The sequence below is a fragment of the Cydia splendana genome, chromosome 18, assembly GCF_910591565.1.
Source record: "Cydia splendana chromosome 18, ilCydSple1.2, whole genome shotgun sequence".
Taxonomy (NCBI): Eukaryota; Metazoa; Arthropoda; class Insecta; order Lepidoptera; family Tortricidae; genus Cydia; species Cydia splendana.
In genome coordinates, this window is record NC_085977.1 from 4,608,865 (window position 1) to 4,636,006 (window position 27,142).

Consider the following 27,142-nt stretch of genomic DNA (forward strand, 5'->3'; position numbering starts at 1 on the left):
TAAATTGGTTTTATTCAATAGCATCTAATGCACAGGCAAACAAAGGCATGCTCACAGCATTAATAGATTTTTACATCAGTTACACTGATCGGGATCACAAGGTATTACTAAAATACTAGCTAGCAGCCTCCTAGAATGATAATACTGGTCTTCATTTAGAAGAGGTAGATATGACTAGATTATTGAGCCATCGGACCCTTACGTTTTCGAAAACCTTCAGTTATTCTTTGATTACTTGAGGTGGGAGTTTGAAAGGGTATTCGGGATGTTTTTCTACTCCCTTCCAGAAGAGGAAGTTAAATATACGGCCTTCTTCGCCTTTGTCCAGTTCCTTGAGACGGTTCATGTCTTCTTCGGATAGTTCGAAGTCGTATATATCCATATTTTCCTGCAAAGTAAAAGCAATAAATATATCGACAAAAAAATAAGGTCTCTCACAGCAAAAACCTAACCAGTGAGACCAAGAGAGGCGACGCAGATGCGCGCATTATGAACTCTAGCATTGACGGACAATTATGCTAGATTTTGTCTAAGCTAACTCTGCAGCTACAGTGTCATATTTTGTGGCACTTCTGATTCTGACACAGTCGCTTGCCAACACGGTGCAGAGTTAGCGTAGCCTTGCTAATTTTTTTTAGTTTTTCATGTTGAGTAAAGTAGTTAGTGTAGTTACTATACTTTCAATCTGTCTTCGCTGGTGCTCTTCGGTATGACAACGATGTCCTGCTTCACAAGGAAGTGCAGCAGCACTTGCGCCGGAGTCTTCCCGTGTTTATCGGCGACCTCCTTGACGATTGGGAGCCCAAGGATGTCGGGGAAAGCATCGGGGCTGAAATAAAAAAAATATAGAATAGAATAGTTTTTTATTCGTAAACACAGACATACATAGAAAAAACATTGTGAAAAATAAAGTGTCACGAAATAGCCCCATCTCAGCATATTGCTGGTGACTTCCATCAATCATATCATTTTGAAATTCATACAATTTTTTCCTGCTGTTTTCTGCGTAGACGTGCCTCACCGAAATAACTCGCGTTTAGGCAAGAAAACTGATGTATGGAGTTACCACTCTTTCTTTACTTATATTACTCTATGATAGAAAACAACCTTTCGTTATAAACACAATGAATGCCCTTACCGAGATCGGAACCCCAGGGCCTTCAACTTCGTTACCAGAGCCAGCCAGTACCTACTAGGATACGAAGCCGTTATATTTAGACATTATATGAAAATTGGGCATCAAATGGTTTGCTAGCATCCGTAGTTTCCTCAAATAAATACGCCGTGTCATTGAAGGGTATAAAAGTGACCATAGTAATAAGGTGCTAAAATAAGAGGTGCAAAGACGGCACTACTCAATTTATACAATTATACATACCTAGATATTTCTCGATAAATAATACTTCAAATTAAATTGAACTAAAGGCGATTAGTTCTATTTAATTTGAAGCTGATTAAATTGTCCGATCGAATCAGGTCGTGCGGACCCAAAAGCCAATTTGGCTCGCCGAATTCAACCGCCGATTATGACCGATATTACCGATAAAATGGAGTGCGGGACGCAAGAATACCAATTTGTAACGCCAGTATTTTCGTTTTGGGGCATTTTTAGGGTTCCGTAGCCAAATGGCGAAAAACGGAACCCTTATGGATTCGTCATGTGACTCATGTCTGTCTGTCTGTCCGTCCGTATGTCACAGCCACTTTTTTCCGAAAGTATAAGAGCCCTCTAATATCATCTCCTCACCTGGCTCTAATATCACCTAAATCTAAAACTGGTGATTAAATTGTAAATTGACGCCAATTTCATTTCTGATCAAATCGGTCAATTTGATCACCTCGTCTGGACTCCACTTAAAGCAATACTTTCTTTAATAAATGGAAAGTATCAGAACTTCACATTCTTTGTTGTTTTTTATTTAAAAAAATATACAAATATGATGAACCCTAATTCCGGAACCAGTTCCGGAATTGGGGCTCAATATCGGAAATCAGTTCCGGAATTGGAAACCATCCGATATTGCATGCTCTATGGCCATACCTATACTTATACTTATTCACGAAATGATCCTTCGCCCCCGGGCTCCCCAGCGGGGCATAGGCCGTCACCACAATATTATTGTCAGCACAGAACTTCCTCAACTGCTGCTGCTGGAACGACGCATGGAGCTCCACTTGGAGAACCTGTGGCAGCACCGAGGCCTTGTCCATGATCTTCTTGATTTGGTCTTCATTGAAGTTGGAGAGGCCTAGGTTTCGGATTAGGCCCTCTCGCTGGCATTCTTCCATTACCTGAAATAGCAGAATTAATTAGGGAAGGTATCGTATTCCCATCCCAGGCACAGAAGAAAAAATCCAATAGTTAATTTAATTTAAGGTATTCTTCCAACATTTCAGCTAGAACGTATCCAAGCTGTCCCAGCATCTCCTGGTCTGTCTGCACCCTGGCCAGCCAAAGTAACCATTTTGGCCCACCTTGTATTTTCCGCAACTCGATGACTGGAGCCTATTTTGCGTGACAGTAGTGGGCTACTCCTGCAAACCCATATCCCTGAGGAATCCTTTCACCTTACCCAGTACATGCGGCAGACATGTCCAGCCCAGTCCCACTTAGAAAATTAAATAAATAAAATCTTGTACCTTCCATATTTCACAATGATTAGTTGTAACATCCAGCTCATAGTCTCCATCACTGTTGACAACCGGTGTGAGAGTCTCCGGGTCGCACATGAAGGCGAACGGCACATGGATAAGGTAGAGATCTATGTAGTCCATATTCAACTTGTTAAGTTGCAGTTCTACAAATTTTCTAACGTCCGATGCCCTGTTGCCGACATGTGGGAGCTGTAAAGTAATACGATTTCATATATTCATTATTAAACTAGATATGTCATTAATTAAAGTTTGCCACAAAGGGATATGGAAACATTAGAAACCAGAAAGTAATTCTTTAAAGTTTAATTTTAATTACTATTTATAATATTACCTTAGTTGTGATGAACAAATCCTTCCTAGAACCTTTTCCACTATTTATCCATTCGTTCACAGCGGTACCAATAGCTTCTTCATTATTATAGTTAAAGGCAGTGTCTATGTGTCTGTATCCCAAGTCTAAAGCCTTCATCACTGTCGGCTCAATTACATTAGAAGGTGCCTGCAACTTCATACAAATAAATACCGAAAACTTTAATAAATATAATCAATGTTTGTGTACTTAGTCACTAAGCCCCAATACTATAGTTTTCTAACCTGCCAAGTCCCTAACCCTATGGTTGGCATAGAATCGTTTGTTTGTGATAGGGTCACCGACTTCATTGTTCTGATATTGCTGTAATAGAAGCGTACAGGTGGCCTGAAAGAAGTAGAAAAGATAGCAAGCAGTGTTTTCGTTCCAAGATTCATATAATATTAGCAATGTGAGTCTGACGGGTTGAAACTTGGCACAAAGCCAAAAAAGTGCGTATTTAGAGTGTGCGTCCAAAAACTGATCAAGGCAACCAGTTTAAGCTATTTATAATGCAGTAAATATAACCAACTTATCAAGCCGAAACTTTGCGAAAAAATATTGATTTTTCTATGTGACGTAAGAATAAAATTCAAATTTCGCGGTAGAAGAAACCGCAGGTCCGTTTGAGGCAACGATTAAAGCATTGGTTTTGGGTAATCATTTTGTAGGATAGTCGTGTAAATAAGCTTTTAGTGTCTATGGGTAAACGTTTTTTTGTCTATGCTTAAAAAAAAGAATTGACACTGACAGAACGAAATATTTTCCCGCCGTGTTTACCAGTGTTTACATTGATTGTTTATATAGTTTTTTGAAGAACTATAACATAAAAACAACGCATAATAACTCTTAACATATTTTTCCATTTATATAATCCATTCCCCAAAAGCTAACATGGGTGTAAGTAGTATATTTTCATGAAAACAATACTGCCTACATTTGTACAATATTTATGTTTTATTCTCAAAACTCAAAGAAAACGTAATTTTAATGTAGTAAAAACAGTGCAGTGGAGATAACAATCATTTTACGCACTCAAGCTTTTTTTTACCACCTTTTTCTGCTTACTTATTGAGGTTATGTTTGAAAAGAAGCTTTGTTTCTAAAACGCCCTGTAATTCTTGCAGAAGAAATCTACAGGATCAGTAAACAAAAGTAAAGAGAAGAGGCTCGCTAGGAAGCAGGAGCAGTACCGCATTGCCGATGGGATGTCTCATGTGACTTCAGCGAACAAGCTGACAGACCTGGCTTCACTGTGCAAAGAGTTGCTGGTGTACCGGAGCAATGACCTGGACGTTGAAATGTACATACAGCGGGTCGCAGATCTCGACAAGAGTGTATTAGACTGGGCAATAGACCTTACTGAAAGGAATATGAAGAAATTGTAAGATATTAAGCTTATTTTATTTAAATTGCGTTTTCTTGCTAATATAAGGAAATTTTTTACTAAAACTAGTCACTACTGTGATCATGGTTTTTGATTATAATACTTAATAATGTTACATAGTCACAAAACTATGAGATGTTCAATTTCATTTGTAGTAGCACTGGGGGCCTACCGCGAACCACGTTCAACGTGTTGCCTCTCTGTTGCACTTATAAATTAGTATGTCAGTGTGACAGGGAGGCAACACGTCGAATGTGGCTCGCGGTAGGCCCTCTGGTCTATAGGTCAGGGTACTTTTGAAGAGAGGAGCCGACCACAGTAGTAATCATCAGTTTCAGACATGTTAATGAGTTTAAAGAGCCCCATAAAGTTGATTTGCCTGGTTTAAATCCTTAAGTGTTGATTGGGTGTGTTGAAGAGCAACAATTGCAGGTCCAAAGAGCCTGCAAGCTTTTATGCATGTAAATTATCAAATCATTGACCCTAATTCAGGAGTGTCTTTTCAAAAGGGCTTATTTTTGTATGGTTTTCATAGAGAAAAAGCCCTTACACACTCAATTGAAAATACACTCCTCAATTGAAGATAAAGTACAGGACACCTCCACCCACCCAAAACTTAATCATCATCGGCCTTTGCGTCTATTGCAGATGATTTATGGTGTGAGACATTACACCACCTGGGACAGAATTAAGGAAACACAGGGATGCCCAGCACTCCAAAACCCAAAATACACAAGCTTAATATCATGAAAAACGTGTTTTACTTGTGTTTCAGGTATGAGACCTGTGCCTGGGGCTGGAACAAGGAGAAGAAGGTGGAAGAGATGATGGACGACTCGGCCTGGTACCTCATAGCAAAGGAGAAGTCCGGCACCCTCCTGGCATTCTCACACTTCAGGTTTGACATGGACTTCGGGATCCCTGTCTTGTATTGGTAAGTAATTTTTCAAGTTCCATAATGGTGACTGCTATAGAAATTGGCCACTCTTAACAAAGCAGAAAAAAATAAGGCAATATAAATTTTATTGTTAATAGTGGCCAATTACTACGGAGGGGCCAATAACTATCGCAGTCACCCTATATCACATTTAATTAGTTGAGTATGAATAAGCTCATCAGTTGAATATGAGTATGAATAAACATAGATGGTGCTGCAGTGCACCATATTGGATTATAAAATGTTAATATTTGACACTCTAGTAAATTTCACCAATACAAGGGCTTACATAGTATAGTCGCCATCAGATATATCGGAGCGGCTAAGGCACTCACAAATATCTGAACACGCCTCTATGGGGCTGTCCATAAATTACGTCATCGATTTTTGACCCCCCCCCCCCTATAATCATCCAAAAATCATGCTTCGAATTACCCCATTTCCTCCTACTTCATGCTACCGTCATCCGATGTCTAGACCCCCCCCCCCCTAATTTGAAATGACGTAATTTATGAATAGCCCCTATTGTCAGGGCATTAGAGTGCGTGTTCAGATATTGTGAATACCTTGGCTGCTCCGATATATATCTGATGGCTACTGTAATCTTTGAATGATGAGGCATTGGGTCAAAACTTTCCATTAAATGTAATGTGAATTTTATAGTAGCTGTGTGATAACGTACAAAAACAATTACATCATTGTTTGCGATTACCAACTTATTTAATAAACTAGATTAAGTAGGCTTTTAAATAATTGCTCATTTACAAGAATTTAATTGAGTAAAATAATCTCTTATTCACCTGCTACCTTGTTATATGATACACAACCATATCATTGACTAGTTTGTTGTTATTTCAAGGTGTGTGTAAAAGTGCCCTTGTGGCCTATTTGCTGAATGAATGTTGAAGTTTGAAGTAATGCTGATATTCTAGTGTAAATAGTTGATCTACAGGGTGTGAGAGTTTTGATACAAGGTTGTGGGCTTAATCACTATACTATACTCCAATAGGTTTTTCGAAATATCATTCGAAATTTAGCAGTCGCTTTTTGATGAAAAAAAAACAGACTATTACCAACAAGGCCTAGTCTAGCCTAGATTTTATTTACAGGGGCAAATAACTTAGTCCCTCTTTTGGCTCCTACTCTATCATAAATCATTTTCAGTTTAAATCTATTTAATTTTTAGGGTTCCGTAACCAAAGGGTAAAAACGGGACCCTATTACGGAGTTATATATATATCTTTGCTATTACTAAGACTCCACTGTCTGTCTGTCTGTCACCAGACTGTATTGCATGAAACGTGATAGCTAGGCAGTTGAAATTTTCACAGATGATTTTTGTTGCTGCTATAACAACAAATACTAAAAACAGAATATAATAAATATTTAAGTGGGGCTCCCATACAACAAACGTAAATTTTCTGCCATTTCTGCGTAATTGTACGGAACCCTTCGTGCGCGAGTCTGACTTGCACTTGGCCGGTTTTTTTAGTTTGACTACCTCACAACCGTCAAGTTCAGCTTTAGGCTGGAAACAGTGCTCGACCGACGGTCGGCCCTGACATCGGTTGGACGTAGCTATATCAATGAAAATGTACGATGAAATACAGTGCATCGCTGATAAACTGCTACGCGCGTACAGCTACGTCGCGCGTACCGCGACCGTCGGTCGAGCTCGTCGGTCCGACGTACGTCGGTTGACTGACGCGCGTGGTGGCCATATACATGCGTTCAGTGCGACGCTGATCGAAGCGACGGACCGATCATAGAACCAGCGCGTGCGACGTACGGTACGCGCCGACCGTCGGTCGAGTACTGAACGTTTAATTACGACCGACGGTCAGCGCGTACGGTCAGCGCGTGTGGTACGCGCTGACCATCGGTCGAGCACTGTTTCCAGCCTTAGACTACTATAGAGCAATAGGGAAACTCTCTAGTGAGATATTTTAAAAGGGTAAAGAAAACAAGATTCATAAAGTAATTTTCTATTATCATCATAAATATCTTACGCGTTATTATTTACACTTACACCTAAATTACATTAAATTCAATTTGAATTAACTAGTTAACTTTCGCTTTGTATTTCCAAAGCAAACAGAGCAAAAAGCTGTTTCTTCTGAACAGCCTTTTTTCGAACACTAGCTTCTCTTTAGGCCACCATTTGATGCACCTAGTGCAAAGGTATCGAAATAGAATATATAGAATGAAAGTTAATAGTATAGTTAAAGCTACGCTAAGGGCGATTACATCTAGCAGCATGTGCTGAGCTGGATGCAAGTCTAACGCGGGAGACCTCAAGTGTCCCGCACCTTTATGTCTTAGAACATACTCTATCCAATATACTCCAGTATCGAGCGGCGATAGCGGCCTATCTAAGAATATATCCCTCAGCTTTATAGCGTTCTCTTTGTACCTGCAACAAATATTATTTATTAAAGTTCAGTTACATAGCGTGTGTCTTAGGTTATCTAAAAGTTAGCTGTAAACAGATAGCAGGGCGTTTTTATTGGCAATTAATATTAGTTAGGCGATACGGGTGCTTTGCCGCGTGTGGCGGTGTGCGCGTGCCCGAGATAGTCCTTGTTTGTGAGGACGGGGTGCCGTCATCGATAAATCGAGCGTCTGCCTGTCTCGTATGAACAGAGAAAGTTTTTTACTCCGAAGAAGGTTCTGGCAGTTTAGGTACCTACATATACCGTCATAAGAGCAAAAGCCAGTCATGAGACTCATGAGTCAAAGTACAATCGGCATTAGTATGAGACTGGACCCAGATATGAGTTGAATATCATTAAATAGGTCTTTTATAATGATTTAATTATCACCTTAGTTTAGCCAATAAGCTTTTTCACGACTTAGGACTATAATGTTATGCTTATCATTTCGGAGTTGTCTTATCTCCGTTACAGATGTTACTTCTTTGTTTTTAATTTCTTCGACGATTTCTGGAATATTTGTCTCAAGTTATACACCGCAGTTTTACCGTTAGAACGATGACTTGTGTGAGTAGGTATTAGGTTAATTTGGTAGTTTAAAGGTCGGATAACTAAACAGTGCCTAGAGACTTATATATTTCTGATTATTAAGCAAATCCTTGAATGCTTCCCGCCACTAGTCCATATCGAAGTCCCTGTTAGGTGAGGCCACTCGCATGACGCCTGTCTGCTATAGCTTATCCGTTGTGTGCTTGGTCTCTACCTATACAGTAACACCATGATCATGGTGATAAGATATGAACAAAAGTGGATGCCAGAAGAAGGGCGCAGACGCGGTAGACCCAGACGGAGATGGCGGGACGACCTGTACACCTTTCTCAACAACTGGCCAGAGCAGGCGCTATGTCGGGAGTCGTGGAAGACAAGGGGAGAGGCCTTTGCCCAGATGAGAAATTCAGATGAGAAGTCACTTACTTTTGATTACTAAGCAAATCCTTCAGTGCTTCCCGCCACTGGTCCTTATCAAAGTCCCTGTTGAGAGTGACCACCCGTGCGACGCCTCTGTCAGCCATCGCCCGTCCGTTGAGTGCTTGGTCCGCGTACAGTGGTACAGTCAGCATGGGCGAGGCGCACGCCACCGCCTCTTGCGTACCAAGGAGTCCCCCGTGCGATATGAACAACTTCACGTTGGGGTGACCTGAAAATAGTAATAAGGTTAATTTTATTTATGTTAGCAAGAAAGCTTTATTGAATTTGGTACGTTCGTTTCTAATTAACTGATTAGCTTTCAAGTAATGTTACATGAACTAATTCGGTCAGTTAGCTGTCTTAAAAAAGTTGGAAAGACTGTCGTAAATCTAGCCTGCTCTAACTGCTTAGTATGTTGTGTATACAACTATAAGTTTTTGGCAACGTTTCATTTTTTAGTTTTGGTACCATCGTGTTAAACCTTATTACAAAAGGCATAAGGTCCACCGATGGACAGTTAAGAGTGTTGCTGTTTGTACAAGCTTTTATCGCCGACTAACAACCCCGAATAAAATTGGTGTGCGTTGTTTTATCAAAAATTCAAAGCCCTATTAGCAGTTATAGCTGTTTCAGTTCCGAGTTCTGAATCAAATGTGACTACTTACATAAAGTTTTATACTGCGGTATCCAGTCCATAGTGTACACGTTGTCTGGCACGGTCAGGTTCCGGGCTAGCATCCGTCGGTCCATCTTGACCAATACTGTCTGCGGCAGTTCGCCTATAATGCTGAAGATCTCAGCCAGCTTGTGGTTGGGGATCGTCTCGATGCGCGACATGGAGCCGAAACTCCAATAGATAACGCCCTCTTGCGACGCGTCGAGTAGCACTTTCAGTTCCTGAGAAATAAATATACATATAAATTACTTAACTGCTGATTGGCTACTTAACTGCTGAGCCTAGGGAACTAATAGCGCGCCAATTATAGCTTTATCTCAGGTCTACCAATTTCACCAGATCACCACCAGACCAGTATCCAGTATTTCGGTTTGTAATTTGACCAGACTTTTATGTCACATCCTCTTTCGAACATTTGTTTATTTGTGCGGGGCGTGGTCTCTATTCCAACCCAAATCCTGATCTTATTAGTCCATCAGATATGATAAAAACTGACGCTCTTTGAAAGTTGTAAGAACCTAAATTGCTTAACATTAGACAATAGGAAGGCATTGCATTTTTGGTTAAAAGGTGTCTATCATTGGTTACGTCCGCATGATGGTGGTACCTATCTCCTGTGACTCTGTGATTAAGGCTTTTATTTACTTCAGTAAATAACTTAATGCTCTAATCATTTCCTGTGAGTTAAGATATGTTGCCAATATTTCAACAAATAAGAATCGCATCATCTCTAGTAGAATTAGGCAATATCAACTAAATATTATTTCGATCAAAACAATAACAGACACTAGTTATAACTAGACTGCGTTCGCAGACCGTATGTCTATCAGTGGAAAGTAGGCCGCTGCTTGTTTGGGAACAGATTATGGGTAATTTGGCTATTATATAGTGCCGCTATCTACTAGGTCTTAGGTCCCGGGTCGATAGTTCACTATTGCTATATAATTTGGGTTAAGTGTTATAGCATCGAACCACTAAGTACAAAGTTTGATTAGCAACGAATGTTTCATTTTGCAAGCTCCGAATGTTCTGGCTCTGGGGTGAGATTCTGGATGAATGAGATTTATTTTACCTTGGCTCCTGATTTACGAGTATAACCCTAAGATCAGAAAAGAAAAATAGGTAGTTGAATAACATTTTACCCTTCTAGTACTATTGTTAGGAAGCCATACAGAGATAGAACTCATAACGAACGACTCAATCGGACCTATGTATGTTCCATAAAGTGCCTAAACTTCCGAAGTATTAACCCTCTTTAAAAATGACTTAGATACTCGTAATATTGATAATTCGCAGAAGATATAATATAATTAAAAAATATGTGGCGTCTCCTCTAGCTATCACTGCCAACGTCGTGCCATAATAATCTAACAGATGGCGTTAGGGAACTAGAACGCAATTAGTAAGAGACCTACATCGCGCTTACGGAGTTTTAAATGTCAGTTGCTATATATATAACTTCCGGCCAACTCTCAGTGGACTTCGGTCCCCAGGCATAACACCCGCCTGGAGAGAGTACTCTCTATTGCCTCTCTACCTTCTACAAATATTTTTAGTTTAGTTCTTCATTAAACACATATTGCAAATAATGTTTATAAAATGTAAAGTGAGATAGTGAGTATCCGCTGTCCTGATTTCTTTAACTGGAATTTTCCGTGAAGATTTTCTCATTTAAATCCATGAGTACTTGAGAGAAGTGCATCAAAACAATTGAAATAGGTTAATCCGATAATTATCAATAGCTCTAACATTATTTCCTGCTCTTTAATGATAATGTCATACTTCGGTCACTTTTGTTATATAATACGAGTAGATTATTCTAACATTAATGCAATTATAACATTCTTGTTTGTAATAATTGTCAATTGAAATTGTTGTGCCATTGTTAATTGTATAATGTTTACAATGTTGTTATTGCTTATCCTTTATTAGTGCGAAGGCAAAATGTATATAAACAGTAGTGTAATTTAATACACGTGCATACACTCCGACCACGCTAAGTTTGCACCGACTTATCACTTATCAGTGACAATGCCTGCCATAAGTAGGAGCGCTACACTTGACGTAGTATTTGGCATGGGTGTAATACAGTTATTTAGGGTTCTAGTTCATTAACTTCGACAATGTACTAACTTCAACTCTCCTCGCTGACCTTCGGTTTCAGTTTCGGCAGGTTTCGGCATAAAAATCATGTTTCCGCCGAAGGCCCAGTTTCGGTCAAAAAACTGCCGATTCTTCGATTTCTGTTAAAAATCCGGTTTCGGATACCTATCTGATCTAAATTTAACGTATGACCACAACCTATTCACAAACCAAATTATCAACGATAAGCTTCATTATGTCATTCAGGTCTACACTACAACAGCCCTACAATGTCAACAACAACAATCCAATAGATTGCAAGATGATTTACTGGTTGCAGTCGCGAGAAGCCGAGGTGACCTAGTGACTCGTACGATATGAAATCACGATGAATTCCGCCTGCAACTATACGAGATAACGTAATCGTGCTCTTAGTATTTTACTCCTTTTAACAATATTTTCCGTAAACCTTGCGTTAATTAACTGGAAAATCTTAATCAACTTATCCTCATTTATATGTCTGAATTGTCTGACTCAATGATTCGAATGGAATAAAATCGATTACACAACCTACTCACATATTTACGTTTGTAAAGAAGTCTTAAGATGCACGGGGTTGATCAATACCTTAGCTCCGAATATTTGGGTCGCTGTGATATATTGTACAGTCAGCAGCAGAAGTTGCTAAGCGGGCGAGGTGTTTAAAATTACCTTGACACGCTCGTATTCTCTTAACAATAAAGTCACGTCAAGATCATTTTGACCACCTCGCCCGCTTAGCAACTTCTGCTGCTGACTGTACAGCAATTTTTATTTCAAAATCCCATATATTCATTTGGTTCCATACTAAAGTCGTTCGATATTTAGGCAAATATTCAACTGCCTTAGTGATTAGGTAAATAATCTCCATTTTAGCTCTAAATCGTATTCGGGCAAGGAGCATGAGATACCTGCGACCTAAGTACAGACATGATAAACACTTCCGTAAGGGTGACTGGTAGATTGTTTGCTTCAAGATTGATGAAAGTTTTACCTTTGGCAATTGTTGCGAGTCGTCCAGATGTAGCCCTCCTACTTCCACTAAGCCCGGCACCAGCGGCCGTACCTCATTTATACTGAAATGACTGTTCGATAGCACTAGACTGTAGTTTTGAGCTAAGGCTTCTAGTTTTGGTCCAGGGCCGAAAAGCCGGTCTGCTATAACCTGAAACATAAGTACGCTTTAAAAAGTTTCCTTGCAATTGTTCAGTAAAAAAATGAAAATTTGGTTATCAACTGTGATCTTTTGTGATCAAATTCAATGAAGATAATATAAACAACCGGATAAGTGCGAGTCGGACTCGCCCACCGAGGGTTCCGTACTTTTTAGTATTTGTTGTTATAGCGGCAACGGCAACAGAAATAAATCATCTGTGAAAATTTCAACTGTCTAGCTATCATGGTTCATGAGATACAGCCTGGTGACAGACAGACGTTAGACGGACAGACAGACGGACGGACAGCGGAGTCTTAGTAATAAATAGGGTCTCGTTTCTACCCTTTTGGTACGGAACCATAAAAAATAATATCTAAAGATTTACCTGAGAAGGAATTTGCGACTGGTATTTGTACAATATTTTAGCCCAATACACAGAGAGCGTGTTCATAAATCTTTCCCAAAGCGTCATGTGTTGTCCGTAGCCCATCATATAGGATGGGATATAGGAAGTCGCCTCCGGATTTCCGAGTTGGTCGTTCACCCACGGTAAGGGGACACTGGATAAAAATCCCACTACAGGAGCTTGGAACTTCCTACCAAACGGCAGGAAACATTCGCTTCCGAATATCTCGACTATCACCATATCAAATGTGACGGTGGAATTAAGCAGGGCTTTGACAGCTGGTAACTTGGAGACGATTTCACATGTCCTGACGCACTCTTGTATTATCTGCTCCAAGTTGCCTATGAACTCTGGTTTTAGTGTATGATGCTCTTTGGTAAGGTTGTTGGCGATTTCAGGTATCGTTCCGGCTAGGCTGATCGTTTCAACGTTTGGAGGTGGATTTTTCTGTAACAATCAAAAATAATAGATTGAGTTAGGCCAAGAAAAGTCTGCAGCGATTTTGATAGCCCAGGCAGTGCAAGTGTTATTTTAAACGTCAATCTTCTATGAAATTATTACGTATAAAGTAACAGATGCACTGCGTAGGCTATCAAAATCGCTGTAGACTTCTCTTGGTCCAACTCTAGGTGTAAGGTAACAATCAAAAAGAATAGATAGGTGTAAGCAAATAGTTTTTAAAAATGTGTTTTGAAAGGTGGAGAGTCTTCGGCGGTAAATGTTCTCGTGTTCTTCTTTAGATGTTTCAACTAGTTTCAAGAGATCATTGTTAAGGTACAGTTTCATTCTTGAAAGAAACCTCCAACCCTAAAAACGCTTAGCATTAAAATGAAACAGATATATACAGATACAGTGTAAACTCTATATAGCGACACTCAAAGGGACCCGACACTCTTTGACGTTATAGAGAATTTTCGTTAAATAGAGAGAAATGAATATGAAAGTAAACCAACTGGAGCCAAAAATTTCGATGTTATAGGGAGTGGAACGTTATATCGAGTGAGGTTATATGGAGTTTACACTGAATGACGATATAGGGCACATAAGTTGAATGAGCGAGTGTTTAGACGGGCCCCGCGCGTGCGCGATAAGCGCCTCACTACCGCAGACACGAGAGGTGAGAGGGCAGCTTGTACTCACTTCAGCCGGCGTACAGATATCACTGGGGCTTGTTTTTGCAAAAAATGTAATATCTAAGGCGCCATTCATTTATTACATAAGACGATTTTTGCCAGTTTTTGGTCCCCTCCCTTGCCTGTGTAAGAAATAAGTTTTTGGCAAAAATTTCATTTTTGGTACAAGCTTTTATCGCTGACTGTACTTTTCATACGACAGACAACTAATACTCATCGAGACAATTCTAAAAACCCCTAACACAATTAGGTTGCGTTGTTTCATCACAGAGTTCCTATGGCCACCTCCTGTCTCCATCATCAGATCAGTTCGACAGTACCATATTATTGTATTGTCATCAGAACTACATACAGCTGCCAATTTTCATGACGCTACGATCCTTGGAAGATGGTTAAATTAGTTACCTTAGATTCCATTACAAGTTAGTTACATACAGGTCGACCTAATAAAAGCTTGTTAAAAATAAGAATAGGCTGACCTCCTCCCCCCTATATTACCCTATATTACGTTAGAATCGAAAGGAATAAATTAGTACACGTTTGGTTTGTTTTAGTTTTTATTTTTCATAATAACATTTTTGGAATGGTATTTGTACAGTCAGCAGCAGAAGTTGCTAGGCGGGCGAGATGTTCAAAATTATCTTCACACGCTCTTATTCTCTTAACAATAAAGTCGCGTCAAGATCATTTTGAACACCTGGCCCGCTTAGCAACTTCTGCTGCTGACTGTACCTACAAAGGTACTGGAGCCCGTTTAAGCGAACTCTGCACCGTGTTTGATAGCATAAAGTTTCAAAGTATTATTTTAAACGTCATAATTTAATAGAAATTGTGATCTTACGTAACAACTATGCAAACCGCCTCCCTCGCCATTGTAAGAAAAAATAAGATATATTCGACCCCCCCTAAATCGTCTTACGTAATAAATGTATGGCGCCTAATTAGCTGTCAGTGAACTTTAAAAACTCGTTTTTTTACGGTTTAATAGAGGTGTAAATGTTTTTGAACTTGAATATATTTGGTCTGACGCACGGAAGCCAGGAAGGATACTTGTGCTGACCACGCAATATTACTCTCTTACAATTTAAACTCAGTACAAACAACAACCGTGAACAACGCTCCTAAAGCCGAACACTGACTAACAGGCCGCCGGACGATATCGGCCTGTCAGTTAGAACAAAAATTTGATAGTTCCGAACAACTGACCGGCCGATATCGTCCGGCGGACTACTACTACTATTACAAAAGGCATAAGGTCCACCGTTACGGTGTGGGCAATGGTAGGGGTACCACTCTTTTCGTTCGATCACGGCTATTCGTACTAGCACCAGCTAGCACTAAGAAAGACTTGCAAAATTCTCTGTGACTGTTTGTTATTACAAGTTAGGTATTGTCACGACTTGTTTTTTTTGTCAAAAGGAACCATTTGGCCGATATCGTCTCAATTAAGATTTATCTGAATGAATGTTTATATTATATGTATTTCTAATGAGACGAGTTTTAAAATAAAGCTATAAATATACATGTGCGAAGCGACCAACGACCGCGCGTCCTTGCCATTGACCAACCCGTGACGGCCGTGATTTAGTTCGTTCACCCATATAGGTTTTCGTTGAGGAAATACCTATTCATAATATCTTGATATCCTACCCACTTTACACTTGGTCTGCGTAAAACGCGGAATGCGAATATTACGCACCCGGTACACACATTCGTTGCCTTAGTGTCCTGTCCAGTTTATGTCAGTTGTCTACATATATGCCCATGGTATAATAATATACTCCGCCTGGTACTCTATTCCCGTCTTTTCTAGGTCACCTAACTGACACAAGCCTACGTCATCATGCGACAGCGCTATATGATAATATGCGATAGCGCTATATATAGCGGCCATGTTATTGTGACGTAGGCCTGTGTCACTCTGGGAATAGAAGACCATGTTTTATTAGACCATGATATATGCCAACAAAATGTGAAATACCTATCCTATGATACTAACTACTGTCGCGATCACGCGATTATGCGTTGCATCGGCCCACGACATTGCGATAGGTAAGCGAAAGTAATAGATTTGTTATTATTACAATTTACAAGTTAAGTTCGCAGAATTTGGTCAATTTGGTCTCTATCGTAAACTCTGATGATATAGTGTACGAGTGAGTATGATATTATGACACACACTAATGATTTTTGATATTCATGAGGTCGATGGATCTCTACGAGTGACAATGACAGTGACTTGAGATATAGTTATTTGTCACCAACCGTGTAGTGCGGGCATAATAATTTGCACACAGTGAACCCATGATATTCGGTAACAGGCCAATGCTCCCGTGCAAAGATAAAGATAAAATCTTAACACGCGTTAACTTAATTGTTGCCGAGACAATCGAAATGATTGACCTCTACTCAGTGTCATATCTATACTACTTGAGACTTTTAATACTGATAATATGACTGCTTACGGGGCCCACTGATTACCAGTCCGCCGGCCGGACGATATCGGCCTGTCAGTTAAACGCAAAAGGTGACAGTTCAGGCTGATATCGTCCGGCGAACTGGTAATCTATGGGCCCCTTTACGCGGTGGTCGCGGATCTACATTGTAGATGTAGGTCAAAGAGTATAGTAAGTACCTATATTAGATGTAGGTATAGATAAGTTGCTAAATAATCGGTGTTTAGATTTATTTTACTACTCAATGAATAAATGCATGTCAGATAAATCAAAATTTGCCGCACATAATAATATACCTACATTACCTACTGTCGCATTTAATACCTACCCAAAAGTTTGTTGTTTTAAGTGCGGCGATTGTATAGTAGATTTCTTTTTAAATGCTGGATTCCAGTGAGAGCTTACCTATCGATAAAAGACATTGTTGTATTTTGTTAAACCCGACCACTAATTACCTGTGCAAGAAAAAATGCATAAATAACAAAATATATCATACGAACAAAAACTTTACCGTCATTAGAAAAAGGTTCAAATCAGAATTACTAAGAAGAAGAAGAATAAGAAGAAGCACAAATTCTAACAAATACCATAAATTAAAAAAAAATACCATCCTGTCCTGTAACTAATACAAACAAAATACCAGACCCAGAGGCCATTATTTCCAAATAATCTATGCCGAGTGCATGCTATTACAATTTGAACCTTAGTCGTAAGAGGGTAAAGTTGTTATTCATATGAAATCTTATTTTATGCATTTTATTTTGCACAGGTAGGTATAATAATTAAGTGGTTGGGTTCAACAAATGACAACAATGCCATTCATCGACAGAGAAGCTCTCAAGCTGATTCCAGCATTTAAAACGTTTCTACTATACCTAAGTAAGTAAGTACTTATATTATCTTCGTACCGTTTGGCTAAATGAATAAATGGTCATTCATACGAATTTATAAATAACTAAAGACCACACTAACCACGACTAAGTACAAAACCTAATCGCGATAAAATAAAATAACTATAGTATGTATTTATAAGGTACATTATGAAGGTGAAGATACTGGGATGACCCTTACCGTGAGTTTACGCGGTCGTCACTAGTGTCTAAATAAATTCACTAGTATTGCATCTCGCCCCGTACTGATATATTGATGCAAGTGAGATGCATTGCGAGTGAGCATACGCAATCGTTCACCAATATGGGCGAGGTATACTCACAAATTGCATTTTCATGGTCTCTACTCCTTCTTATTTATTTTGAGAGAGACAAAAATAAAACTGAGATCATTGTACAGTGTAAACTCCATATAACGTCACTCCATATAACTTGGTTGTTATATCGAATTACGTTACTAAAACTATAGCGTCAAAAAACGTCCGGTCCCTTGGGTGTCGCTATGCAGTAGAGTTTGTATCTAATTCTGCATATTACTGCAAAGGTACATTTTAACAATCTATATCCAGCCGTTTACCTCAAAAAATACTACTCCATGTGTGTACTAGATAACTTCTGCGCGTTTCTTTCCATGCGCTCAGAAATTGTTATTACAATTTTTGTTTCTTATCAATGTCCTCAAAATAACCTGTGAATTAAGACGAAATCACATTGCACGATGAACTAATTCATTGCACGATATTCTGCCTTAGCCCATTGTTATCGAGAATATTAGCAAAGTTAACTGTAAGTAACTGACCGATTACAGATTATTGGTCCCACAAATTGCACATAAACCAAAAGCTCTCAACCTATTCTACACCGTCATACCGTACTTAAGGGGCCCACTGATTAACAGTCCGCCGGACGGTATCGGCCTGTCAGTTGTTCGGAACTGTCAAAACATTGTTCTAACTGACAGGCCGATACCGTGCACCGGACTGTTAATCAGTGGGCCCCTTTAGACGGCCATCACATTAGATGCCGCTCTGGGAGGCCTAGCCAAGATGACACATAGTTTTGTTCCGCCCGCCCAATCGCTCCCCTACTACGATGTACGTCTTCATCAATAACTTTTAAATAAACGTATGGTACGTTTAAAGTAATTCATGAACTAAAATACTTTCCGGTATAAGCGCAAAAAAATACTAATGTATAAAATCCACGACTTGCGACTGATAATAACTGAACACCGAAACTTACAATTACATAAATGAGTCACTTAACAGCTGTAGCAAAACTTATCATTAGGTACCTAAGTAGTACAGTCGCCCAATTTTTTTTTTCACATTGTATAAATACAAAAGTGGATGTAGACTTTGTTAAAAAAACACATGGAAAGTAGTTTTTTTATTTCACACCAAATAAATTATTTATATTTGAAATTTCACTGAGGCTTAAAATTCTTGCACTGTGAAATCCGTAATAACAAAACTTTTGTAGCGTTTAGGTTTTTGTTCTTGACGTTGACTCGCTCTTGACAATTATATAGGTTTTCAAAATTTTGTTACGTGATATAACACTAAAATTCCACGAAACTTTGGTAACACTAACATCATTGAATTCACAAATATTTATTTAATATTTTAGTAGAAGAAAATGGAATATTATTAGTGATATTTTTCATTTAACAATTAAATCGGTAGCGAACAAGTAGCCAAAGCTCGGACTGATAAAGAAACTTCAATTCGTTGTTCGTCTAATCCTGTTCAAGACGTCTTTTGGTTTGATATTTTTGTTGAATATCGTTATTTTTTATTTTTCCGGGCGTAAATATTTAAAACTGCATTTTTATTTATTTATTTTTTCAAACAAGTTAAACAGCATAACAGTAAAAATACCAAACCACTGCTAACTACACTGAAAATTAAAGAAAAAGAATACAATATGTATACATTTATCAATTCGTAGTCATGAGAAGTTTTATTTTTAGTGAACTTTTATTTATGATTTTAAAATCTTAATTATTAAATATTTTTCGTTAATGATTTTATAAAACTTAAAAGCTTCCACCACCTTAACTTTTTTCCTCCAAACTTTAAAGTAACTGTTAATGGTACGTACCATTGGAAAATGTGTGATGACGGTGAGGTGATGCTGCCTTGCAGCCAGCGCCTCGATCAGTTTCCCGTACATCGCGTAGTGACTCCTCGTGTTGGTGGGCAGCACCGCCAGCAGCCGCGCCGCCTGGCCCAACGTCGCGCACCACAGAATCAACCACACCACCCACACCCGCATCGCGCCGCCGTTAGACTTAGTTTGCAAGTGTCCCGGCCACCGTCGCCGATCGCTACCCGCCCCCGATAAGCTGTGACGTCACACTGTCCCCTGATTGTAGTCCGTAGCACCACGTACCGCGCGAGCCCACCCACGTCGAAAGCAACCTTCATTCACCACGAGACCCCCTATCGCCTTCCGATTTGCGACTACTTAGATAAATTTCTTCGTGACGACCTGACGCGCTTTCGTCTGCTAGGGCAATGAGGCAGCGGCGGTCCTTACTCGTTGTGTAGCCGGTATACATCTCGATCGTGTAAACATTCATTGTGTGTTCAGATGAACTGTAGGTGACCGAAGTGTTCTGCGCAGCCCGCGGTCCACGTGGGGTGCGCGTGCGAGTGCGGATTTACGAAACGGTGTGGAAAGCCAATTTTTGCAAATCATGAAAATAAAGGTAGGGATGTGATATTTGACTTGGCAATATTTTTGTATTTATGGATGTATTTTTTAAATATGCATATTAGAAACAACTCTTTTTAAACTAACACGTACTGTTTGGAAGCTTACGACAAACCTTTCATAAAACATTACATAACTTACAATAAAACTGCAGTGAACATAGTATTACAATTAAAGACAGTTTGAGGTATGAATTAGATTAGTATGAATATGAATTCGTGTTATGATTGAGATTTTTGAACAAAATAAGAAAAAGATACTCTTCAAGTTATTTTGCACAAATTTCGAGAATAATACGATGTTATATAACGTTTTATGGCAGCCAATGTGGGACCCCAGTCCCAGCACCATTACAAGACATTTCAAAATATTATGGGGTACAAAAACCAGTTTTACCATCCTTAAGTATTGCACTCAGCCACTCAGCTACCAAATACCGACAATGCATATTCTACTCAAGTAGGTATTTCTGTAGGTTTGTGTGTTTTGATGAGGAAATGTTTTATTTTTAACAATTGGCTCATCGCCATTACGGAAAATTTGCTTTTCAACCCACGATGATATGATTAATCCATAAAAAGAATGTCATTGCAAGTGTGTGAATGCATTTCTTCCTATTTTAAATCGGAGTTTAACCTACGCAAACAATTTTGTACTTATGCAATAGAAACCTGTGTAAAATTTAATACAGATCTAGTGCATAATTTTTGTCCATCATGTTTTCACGGAAACGCACGAACGTGACTTGCTATATTTCAGTTAGTGTCGGTATAAAAAGTACGAACGTTTCCGAGAAAATACGATGGATAACAATTATGCACTACATCTGTACTGAGTGCGTAACAGATGACAATCGTTTATAGACAAACGCCAATCTAAAAATGTATTGGGATTGGGATTACTGATGTCACGTGATGATTTCCAAACATTATTTACACTTCGATGTGACAAATAGCAATATGTCAAATATGTGGCACACTCAATCAAACCTTTTATGTATAAAACGAATTACAGATCTAGTGCGTAATTGTTTTCCTTCGTATTTTCTCGGAAACGTATTTGTCGAGACTGACTGAAACAGCAAGAGTTTTCACTTTCGTACACTTTCGTACGTTTCCGTGAAAATACGAAGAAAAATAATTAATTAATTATACACTACATTTGTAGCCTTTCAACGCATTAGATTGTGTGACGTGGGTAGCTTATCCGAACCACACTGCATTGCTGATTGATCTAGTTCACTTTAACTTATGTGCCAGGGTATATGTCTGGGACTGATTTGTGTAAGTTAAGTTGTAGAGCACCATTACAAAAATGGCACATTTTACTGTAGACAACCGTCACTACTTTCACCCATTTATAGCAAATACCAAATATTTAATTACACAAACGGGTCTACCGCGATATAATTTCATTGTTTTTACCTTAAATTCCGAGTTGCACCAGCTGTGGTCACGGAAAGACCACAACTGCAACGAGTGGTGCAACTCAGGTGAAACGTCGGACTTTAAGGTAAAAACAATGAAATTGTATAGCGGTAGACCCGTTTGTGTCATTAAATATGTGTACAAAACACGAGAGTTTAAAGTGTTAAATACCAAATATTTCACAAATCAAAATCTTTTGCCAATTTCGGGTGCGTCCCGTTGCCTCTCAACTTGGTGATGACTGACTTTATATCTTGTTATTGCACATGCATGCCAGTATATAAAATGGCAAACATTGTTAATTGGCGATATGTACGTCGGCACTGACGAGAAGATAGCAACAGCTATTACGCATGCATTCTGCCAATTATTTTTTATTGATTAACGTCTTCATTAACGCCGGGATGTGACTGTGCCACTTGCTGACCCCGGTGTCGGTCGAAGGAACTGATAGCTACTTTTTTTCTTCACCACTCATTACTGGTTAACTGGCGGATTGTTTTTAGTAAACGAATACTTTGTTAACGCGTAAAATTGGAGAAATTTTATAAGTAAAGCTGTAGTTTTCCTTTCATTATAGCGAATGATTGACTGTTATATAGAAAAGCTTAAAGAGCCGTAACATGAAGAAAAAGGAAGGGTTGTGATTATGATTTTGGCATGTAGCTATATGTTTAGGTAAATCTTTGTGCGAATGGGTAATATTGTGTCGTGTATTTCACCGTATCTTCGAAGCTACTGAGCCAATGTTGATGAAGGCGGTGTCAACCGGTTTTAAGCGCGCGTTTATTTTATGCGATAAGTACTCTGGTAGCTTTCAGTTTTTTGTTCAATAGGTATATTGTGTAAATGTGTGGGACAAAAAATATTACATCTTCGTTTAGGTATCGCGAAATAAGATATTGCCATCACAAAATATTCTAAGCATTGATATGCGGTTATTAACTTTTAACGTGCTTTTAGCTATATCACGTTTTAATATAGAATTTTGCCATTCTAAATGACGCAATATACCTACTAAACACACGAACTAAGATCGTGAACGACCTCCGAAATGTGAACGTAATTTGTGTTAAATAGCTTTACATTAATATATGTATATACCTATTACCTATATAGATAAAGTTCCAGGAGGCCTATTAATCAAGAACAGGGAAAACAAAACCTGTGTAAAGATCACAAATCCAACATACAAATGTCCCAGCACCTAACTTATTTATGTGTGGTATGTCGGATGTTATAAGTTTTCCCTATTTTGTCTCTACTATATAAACGATCTGTAGGATAGGACAGAGCGTCTGTATAATCTGGACCAGTAATATATAATGTAGAATCGTGAGGAGCTTTACTGTAGGTAATCGTCAATCATTTATTCCCCGATTAGACTTAGGGCCAGTTGCCCCAACCACATTTAACAGACTGATCAGCAACGTCACGCAGCGGAGATCTATGAAACTTCCCATATACAATAAAATTTATCAGACGCTTTAACGGTGACAAACAGTTTGGTGCAACCGACCCTTAGAATAGAATCTTTTCGTAGTTTGTTTCAAATTGCTTTATCTAAACATAGATATTTGTTCCAGCTATGAGGTCCAGGTGGAGGCTGCGGGGCGGCGGCGCGGGCTCGGGCAGCGCGTGCTCAGCGTACTGGAGAAGCTCGCGCTCGCCACGCGTATGCGCTGCGTGCGCCTCACCGCGCTCACGCACAACCCCGCCGCCAGCGCCTTCTTCCGGGCCTGCGGGTCAGTACAGTACTAACTCCTTTGGCCTATTTTATAAAGCTACAAGTTACAATTTACAAGCGGAAGTCTCGTTCTAACACATAGGGTTAGAAAGAGACTTCCGCTTGTAAATTGTAACTTGTAGCTTTATAAAATAGGCCACTTGTTGTAGCTCTTTGTGTGCGTACTCTTTGTGTGTTTTACCGCGCTCAAGCACGATTCTTTTATCAGAATCGAAAGAACTCGTGATTCTGACTAAGTAGAAAAACTAGAATACAAATTATGGTCCTATAAAAAATCGAGAATAAAAGTTGACTATAGTGGAAGAGCGGATAATACAAGTATTTACAATCCTTAAAAAGAGATACTAGCCCACTTACATACATTGTATGCTACCAAATAAATAATTTCAATTAAAAAAAAAGTTAAGGGTAGATAGAACAGTCAGCAGCAGAAGTTGTTAAGCGGGCGAGGTGTTCAAAATTACCTTGACACGCTCTTATTTGCTTAACAATAAAGTCGCGTCAAGATCATTTTGAACATCTGGCCCCGTAGACAACATGCCAATCGCTAACGCTACGTAGCGAACGAAACGCATCTGTCACTGTCACACTAATATGGAAGAGTAATAGAGAGACACAAAGCGATACGATGGCGAAGCGCAAGCGATTGTCACCTTGGCTAGGCCGCCTGGCCCGCTTAGCAACTTCTGCAGCTGACTGAACTAGGGAAATATGACGAAAAAGTAGGAATTCAAAATTCACTTCTTTTAAGAAAAAGTAACTAGTTCGCGATTGTAATAAAGCATGACGTGATCATGACATGATGACCTTATCATGACAAATGACGGTGACCAAATTATGTTACCACATTTCAGTAGGTACCTACAAGAATACAAATTCAGGATGTGAACGCATGCCACTGATTACAGTTTATCAAAAACTTGGAGTAACGTTATGTCACAATGATAATTAGCGTTATCATATCATTGCAACGATTTATTAAACAATGAGCTATAATATAACTAGCGACCCGCCCCGGCTTCGCACGGGTTAACAATTTATACACCTAAATCTTCCCTAGAATCACTCTATTGATAGGTGAAAACTGCATGAAAATCCGTTCAGTTGTTTTTAAGTTTATCGCGAACAATCATACAAACACACAAACAGACAGACGCGGCGGGGGACTTAGTTTTATAAGGTGTAGTGATATGTTACAAGTGTTATACAACTACAGATGCTTACACTATTCCTTGTTATAGATACGTTCTGGACGAGACGAGTCCAGCGCTAGAGGAAGCCGCGCATTACGAGATACTGAGCAAGGCCACAGAAGCCCAGGAGGAGACTTAACATCCCCACCACTACCACCACCACCTAGTCAGCAGGCCAGCACATTGCTATCATCCATCTTTCCCAAGTGGGTCCATTCCATACTCTATATGTTCGCATTATCAAGTGACTTAATGTTTTCACATAATAATCTTACAAATGTTTTTTATTCGAATACAGAAGATATTTTCTAATACATAGTTAAAAGGTTATATAATGTAACCGGATGCTGTTTTTGCAGAAGTTTTAGTGATGATTTTACTATAATATACTGCTCCAAAGTTTAGTAATTAACAGTAGTCGAACACAATGAAACAATTTAACCTAACAAATTCGCCTGCTGCTAATTTAATCTAACATATTTAATGTTTTGAGTCAGTCACAAAATTTATGAAAAACATTACATTAAAAGCATAAAACAGCCAACAGTTGCCAACAGAAGAATACCTAAAGTGACTCAAGCCCATTTAAGCCCTTTGACCGCCAAAGATGTTAACTAACGCGCTCGGCTACAACCCAATATCAACCTTAATGCATTTCGACAAGGTTCACAATGACGCGCCGCACACGATAGGCGTGGCGTTCAAATGGACCGCGAGCTACGAACAGATTTCATGACCAATCGCCTCCCGGGCGATAACTCGTATATTGGTTAACGGCTATGTATAATGATCCCTCATGGACGTCAGCTGGCGCTCCGTTGGTGGGTTGAGGAATTGCAGTCACCGAAACATGTAAAAAAAAATTGTCATCGCCTCCCGTTTCATACTTTGTCAGAAGATAGTTTAATAGATGTTATTATAAATAAAAACAACCGTCAGCCGGTTGTATAGCGGTGGAAAACCCGTCAGCTACTTGCATAAACATGTAAAAAACAAGCGCTGTACCTTTTTATTATAGTAATAACTAAATCATGAAACTTTGCATGTAGGATTTCATCAGGCATTTCAATAAAAGCCTTATGGATTTGCGGACATGATCAACCGACGGTCTTTCCACCGCGACACAATCGGCTGACTAGTTTCTTAATTCATGATAGCATCTAAACTATCATCTGAAAAAGTATCAAGCGGGAGGCGATGACTGACGATATTTGCTCCTGGCCCGCGGTCTAAAAGGGTCAATTTACCTCGCGATTATGCGACCAATTGTTAGAATATAATCAAATCGAATTGTTACATGTTATATTGACGTAAACATACATGTGGGTATTGATTTACTACAGGAACTGAAATACCAGAACAAAGGTACAGAGGAAAGCAAAAGTAGGCATAGCAGTATCACTTTTCGACTTTGTTTTCAATGAATGTACGAACACGAACACTATTGCCGCTCTTTCAAACTGTAAGTTATTGTTTCTGTTAGACTACGTTAAGTATTTTCGTTTTATTAATTGTACATGTAAGTATTCTACAGTCTTAAAACAACACGGCCCGTGTTAGAGCATATTACTCCGTAAATCCGAACATGATATAAAAAAATATTTTAAATCCTTTACATAAGCTTAAGTATGTGCAGTTCCTAGTCTACCGTACAGATAAGAAGAGTAAAAAGAATAGTGTAAAGTATACACTTTACACTATTCTTTTTACTTTCTGAAATCTAAAATAGAAATATTTATGTATTTTTACACATGACATTGATAAATGATAATGAACTCCTTTTATATTATGAAACTCATGCGTACTTTTTATAGCGATTTCACCTAATTTAACCAGGGACCGGTCCGGTATCCCCTTCGAGGGTTTTGGAAGGGGTATTTCGTAAGGCTTTGCTTACTAAAAGTACTAAAACCCTTTCATACGCTTCATAATACGGGGAAGTTGAATACCCGTGTATTATCCGGGTTCTATATAAATTCGTGGCGTAGTCGGACTAGTAGCTTATTAGTAATAACAAGTAATAAGCTAGAAATCTTTATAGATCGAATCGCTACACAAAGTAGTCTGCAGTGTAATAATTAGTTACGTCCATCACGACATTCCTTGTTTGTAACTAGTTTAACGGGTTGTTAATAAATTACTCATCAGTACCTTAAACTGATAATTCTCATATCGATTAAGTTTATTTTAGCAAAATAAATACAAACATTTTACAAACAAATATTTTCTTTTCTTTGTAACAATACTATTTTAAATCCAATCATCAAAACAGGCAAAATATAATAATGAAGTAAGTATTCGCTTATAAAAAACAGTAAGTATCCCACAACCCCATAAAATAAAAGTACTTTTATGCAAAAACGTGTTAGATGTAAAATATTTGCTAACAACTTACAAAGTATCACTTACAAGTTAATCTGCCATCATAATGGCTTTGAAAGCTCATTTTGTGGCGTTGGATTGTATGACGCTATGGGACAAAAAGGCCCT

At 38.9% G+C, this 27,142-nt stretch overlaps 3 protein-coding genes across 6 annotated transcripts; 1 reads left to right on the plus strand and 2 right to left on the minus strand.

The window, feature by feature from the left end:
• Nucleotide 1: 1 nt before the first annotated feature.
• Nucleotides 2–3,607, minus strand: LOC134799316 (1,5-anhydro-D-fructose reductase-like). Of its 4 annotated transcripts, none has more exons than XM_063771700.1 (7): nucleotides 3,537–3,607; nucleotides 3,250–3,352; nucleotides 2,987–3,154; nucleotides 2,641–2,844; nucleotides 2,042–2,292; nucleotides 679–829; nucleotides 2–388 (listed from the first exon to the last, which is right to left on the minus strand). In XM_063771700.1, the coding sequence occupies exons 2-7, from the start codon at nucleotides 3,313–3,315 to the stop codon at nucleotides 221–223; spliced, it is 1,008 nt and encodes a 335-aa protein (XP_063627770.1). In that variant the 5' UTR covers nucleotides 3,316–3,352; nucleotides 3,537–3,607; the 3' UTR covers nucleotides 2–220. The 4 variants fall into 4 exon arrangements, with proteins under 4 accessions (XP_063627770.1, XP_063627769.1, XP_063627768.1 ...); XM_063771699.1 differs by having other exon boundaries at nucleotides 2,987–3,160; XM_063771698.1 differs by lacking the exon at nucleotides 3,537–3,607 and having other exon boundaries at nucleotides 3,250–3,530.
• Nucleotides 3,608–3,749: 142 nt separating this feature from the next.
• On the plus strand, nucleotides 3,750–26,873 carry LOC134799352 (N-alpha-acetyltransferase 40). The gene is made up of 5 exons (XM_063771761.1): nucleotides 3,750–3,904; nucleotides 4,132–4,388; nucleotides 5,167–5,325; nucleotides 23,299–23,457; nucleotides 24,701–26,873. The coding sequence occupies exons 1-5, from the start codon at nucleotides 3,899–3,901 to the stop codon at nucleotides 24,789–24,791; spliced, it is 672 nt and encodes a 223-aa protein (XP_063627831.1). The 5' UTR covers nucleotides 3,750–3,898; the 3' UTR covers nucleotides 24,792–26,873.
• LOC134799336 (UDP-glucosyltransferase 2-like) lies at nucleotides 7,287–20,124 on the minus strand. Its single transcript, XM_063771740.1, has 6 exons — nucleotides 19,671–20,124; nucleotides 13,068–13,535; nucleotides 12,521–12,691; nucleotides 9,395–9,626; nucleotides 8,736–8,958; nucleotides 7,287–7,741 (listed from the first exon to the last, which is right to left on the minus strand). The coding sequence occupies exons 1-6, from the start codon at nucleotides 19,842–19,844 to the stop codon at nucleotides 7,390–7,392; spliced, it is 1,620 nt and encodes a 539-aa protein (XP_063627810.1). The 5' UTR covers nucleotides 19,845–20,124; the 3' UTR covers nucleotides 7,287–7,389.
• Nucleotides 26,874–27,142: the final 269 nt, after the last annotated feature.

What these genes read in the sequence shown, in the direction of transcription:
- LOC134799316 (XM_063771697.1), bottom strand. Translation starts at nt 3,402, where the DNA reads ATGAATCTTGGAACGAAAACACTGCTTGCTATCTTTTCTACTTCTTTC. An exon ending in GTGAATAAGTATAAGTATAG is followed by an intron (nt 830 to 2,041) that starts GTATGGCCATAG and finishes TTTTTATTTCAG; the next exon opens with CCCCGATGCTTTCCCCGACA. An exon ending in CCAGCGAAGACAGATTGAAA is followed by an intron (nt 389 to 678) that starts GTATAGTAACTA and finishes TTTACTTTGCAG; the next exon opens with GAAAATATGGATATATACGA.
- LOC134799352 (XM_063771761.1), top strand. An exon ending in GAAAGGAATATGAAGAAATT is followed by an intron (nt 4,389 to 5,166) that starts GTAAGATATTAA and finishes CTTGTGTTTCAG; the next exon opens with GTATGAGACCTGTGCCTGGG. An exon ending in GGGATCCCTGTCTTGTATTG is followed by an intron (nt 5,326 to 23,298) that starts GTAAGTAATTTT and finishes TATTTGTTCCAG; the next exon opens with CTATGAGGTCCAGGTGGAGG.
- LOC134799336 (XM_063771740.1), bottom strand. Translation starts at nt 19,844, where the DNA reads ATGCGGGTGTGGGTGGTGTGGTTGATTCTGTGGTGCGCGACGTTGGGC. An exon ending in TCATCACACATTTTCCAATG is followed by an intron (nt 13,536 to 19,670) that starts GTACGTACCATT and finishes TGATTGTTACAG; the next exon opens with AAAAATCCACCTCCAAACGT. An exon ending in AGTCGCAAATTCCTTCTCAG is followed by an intron (nt 12,692 to 13,067) that starts GTAAATCTTTAG and finishes CTTATGTTTCAG; the next exon opens with GTTATAGCAGACCGGCTTTT.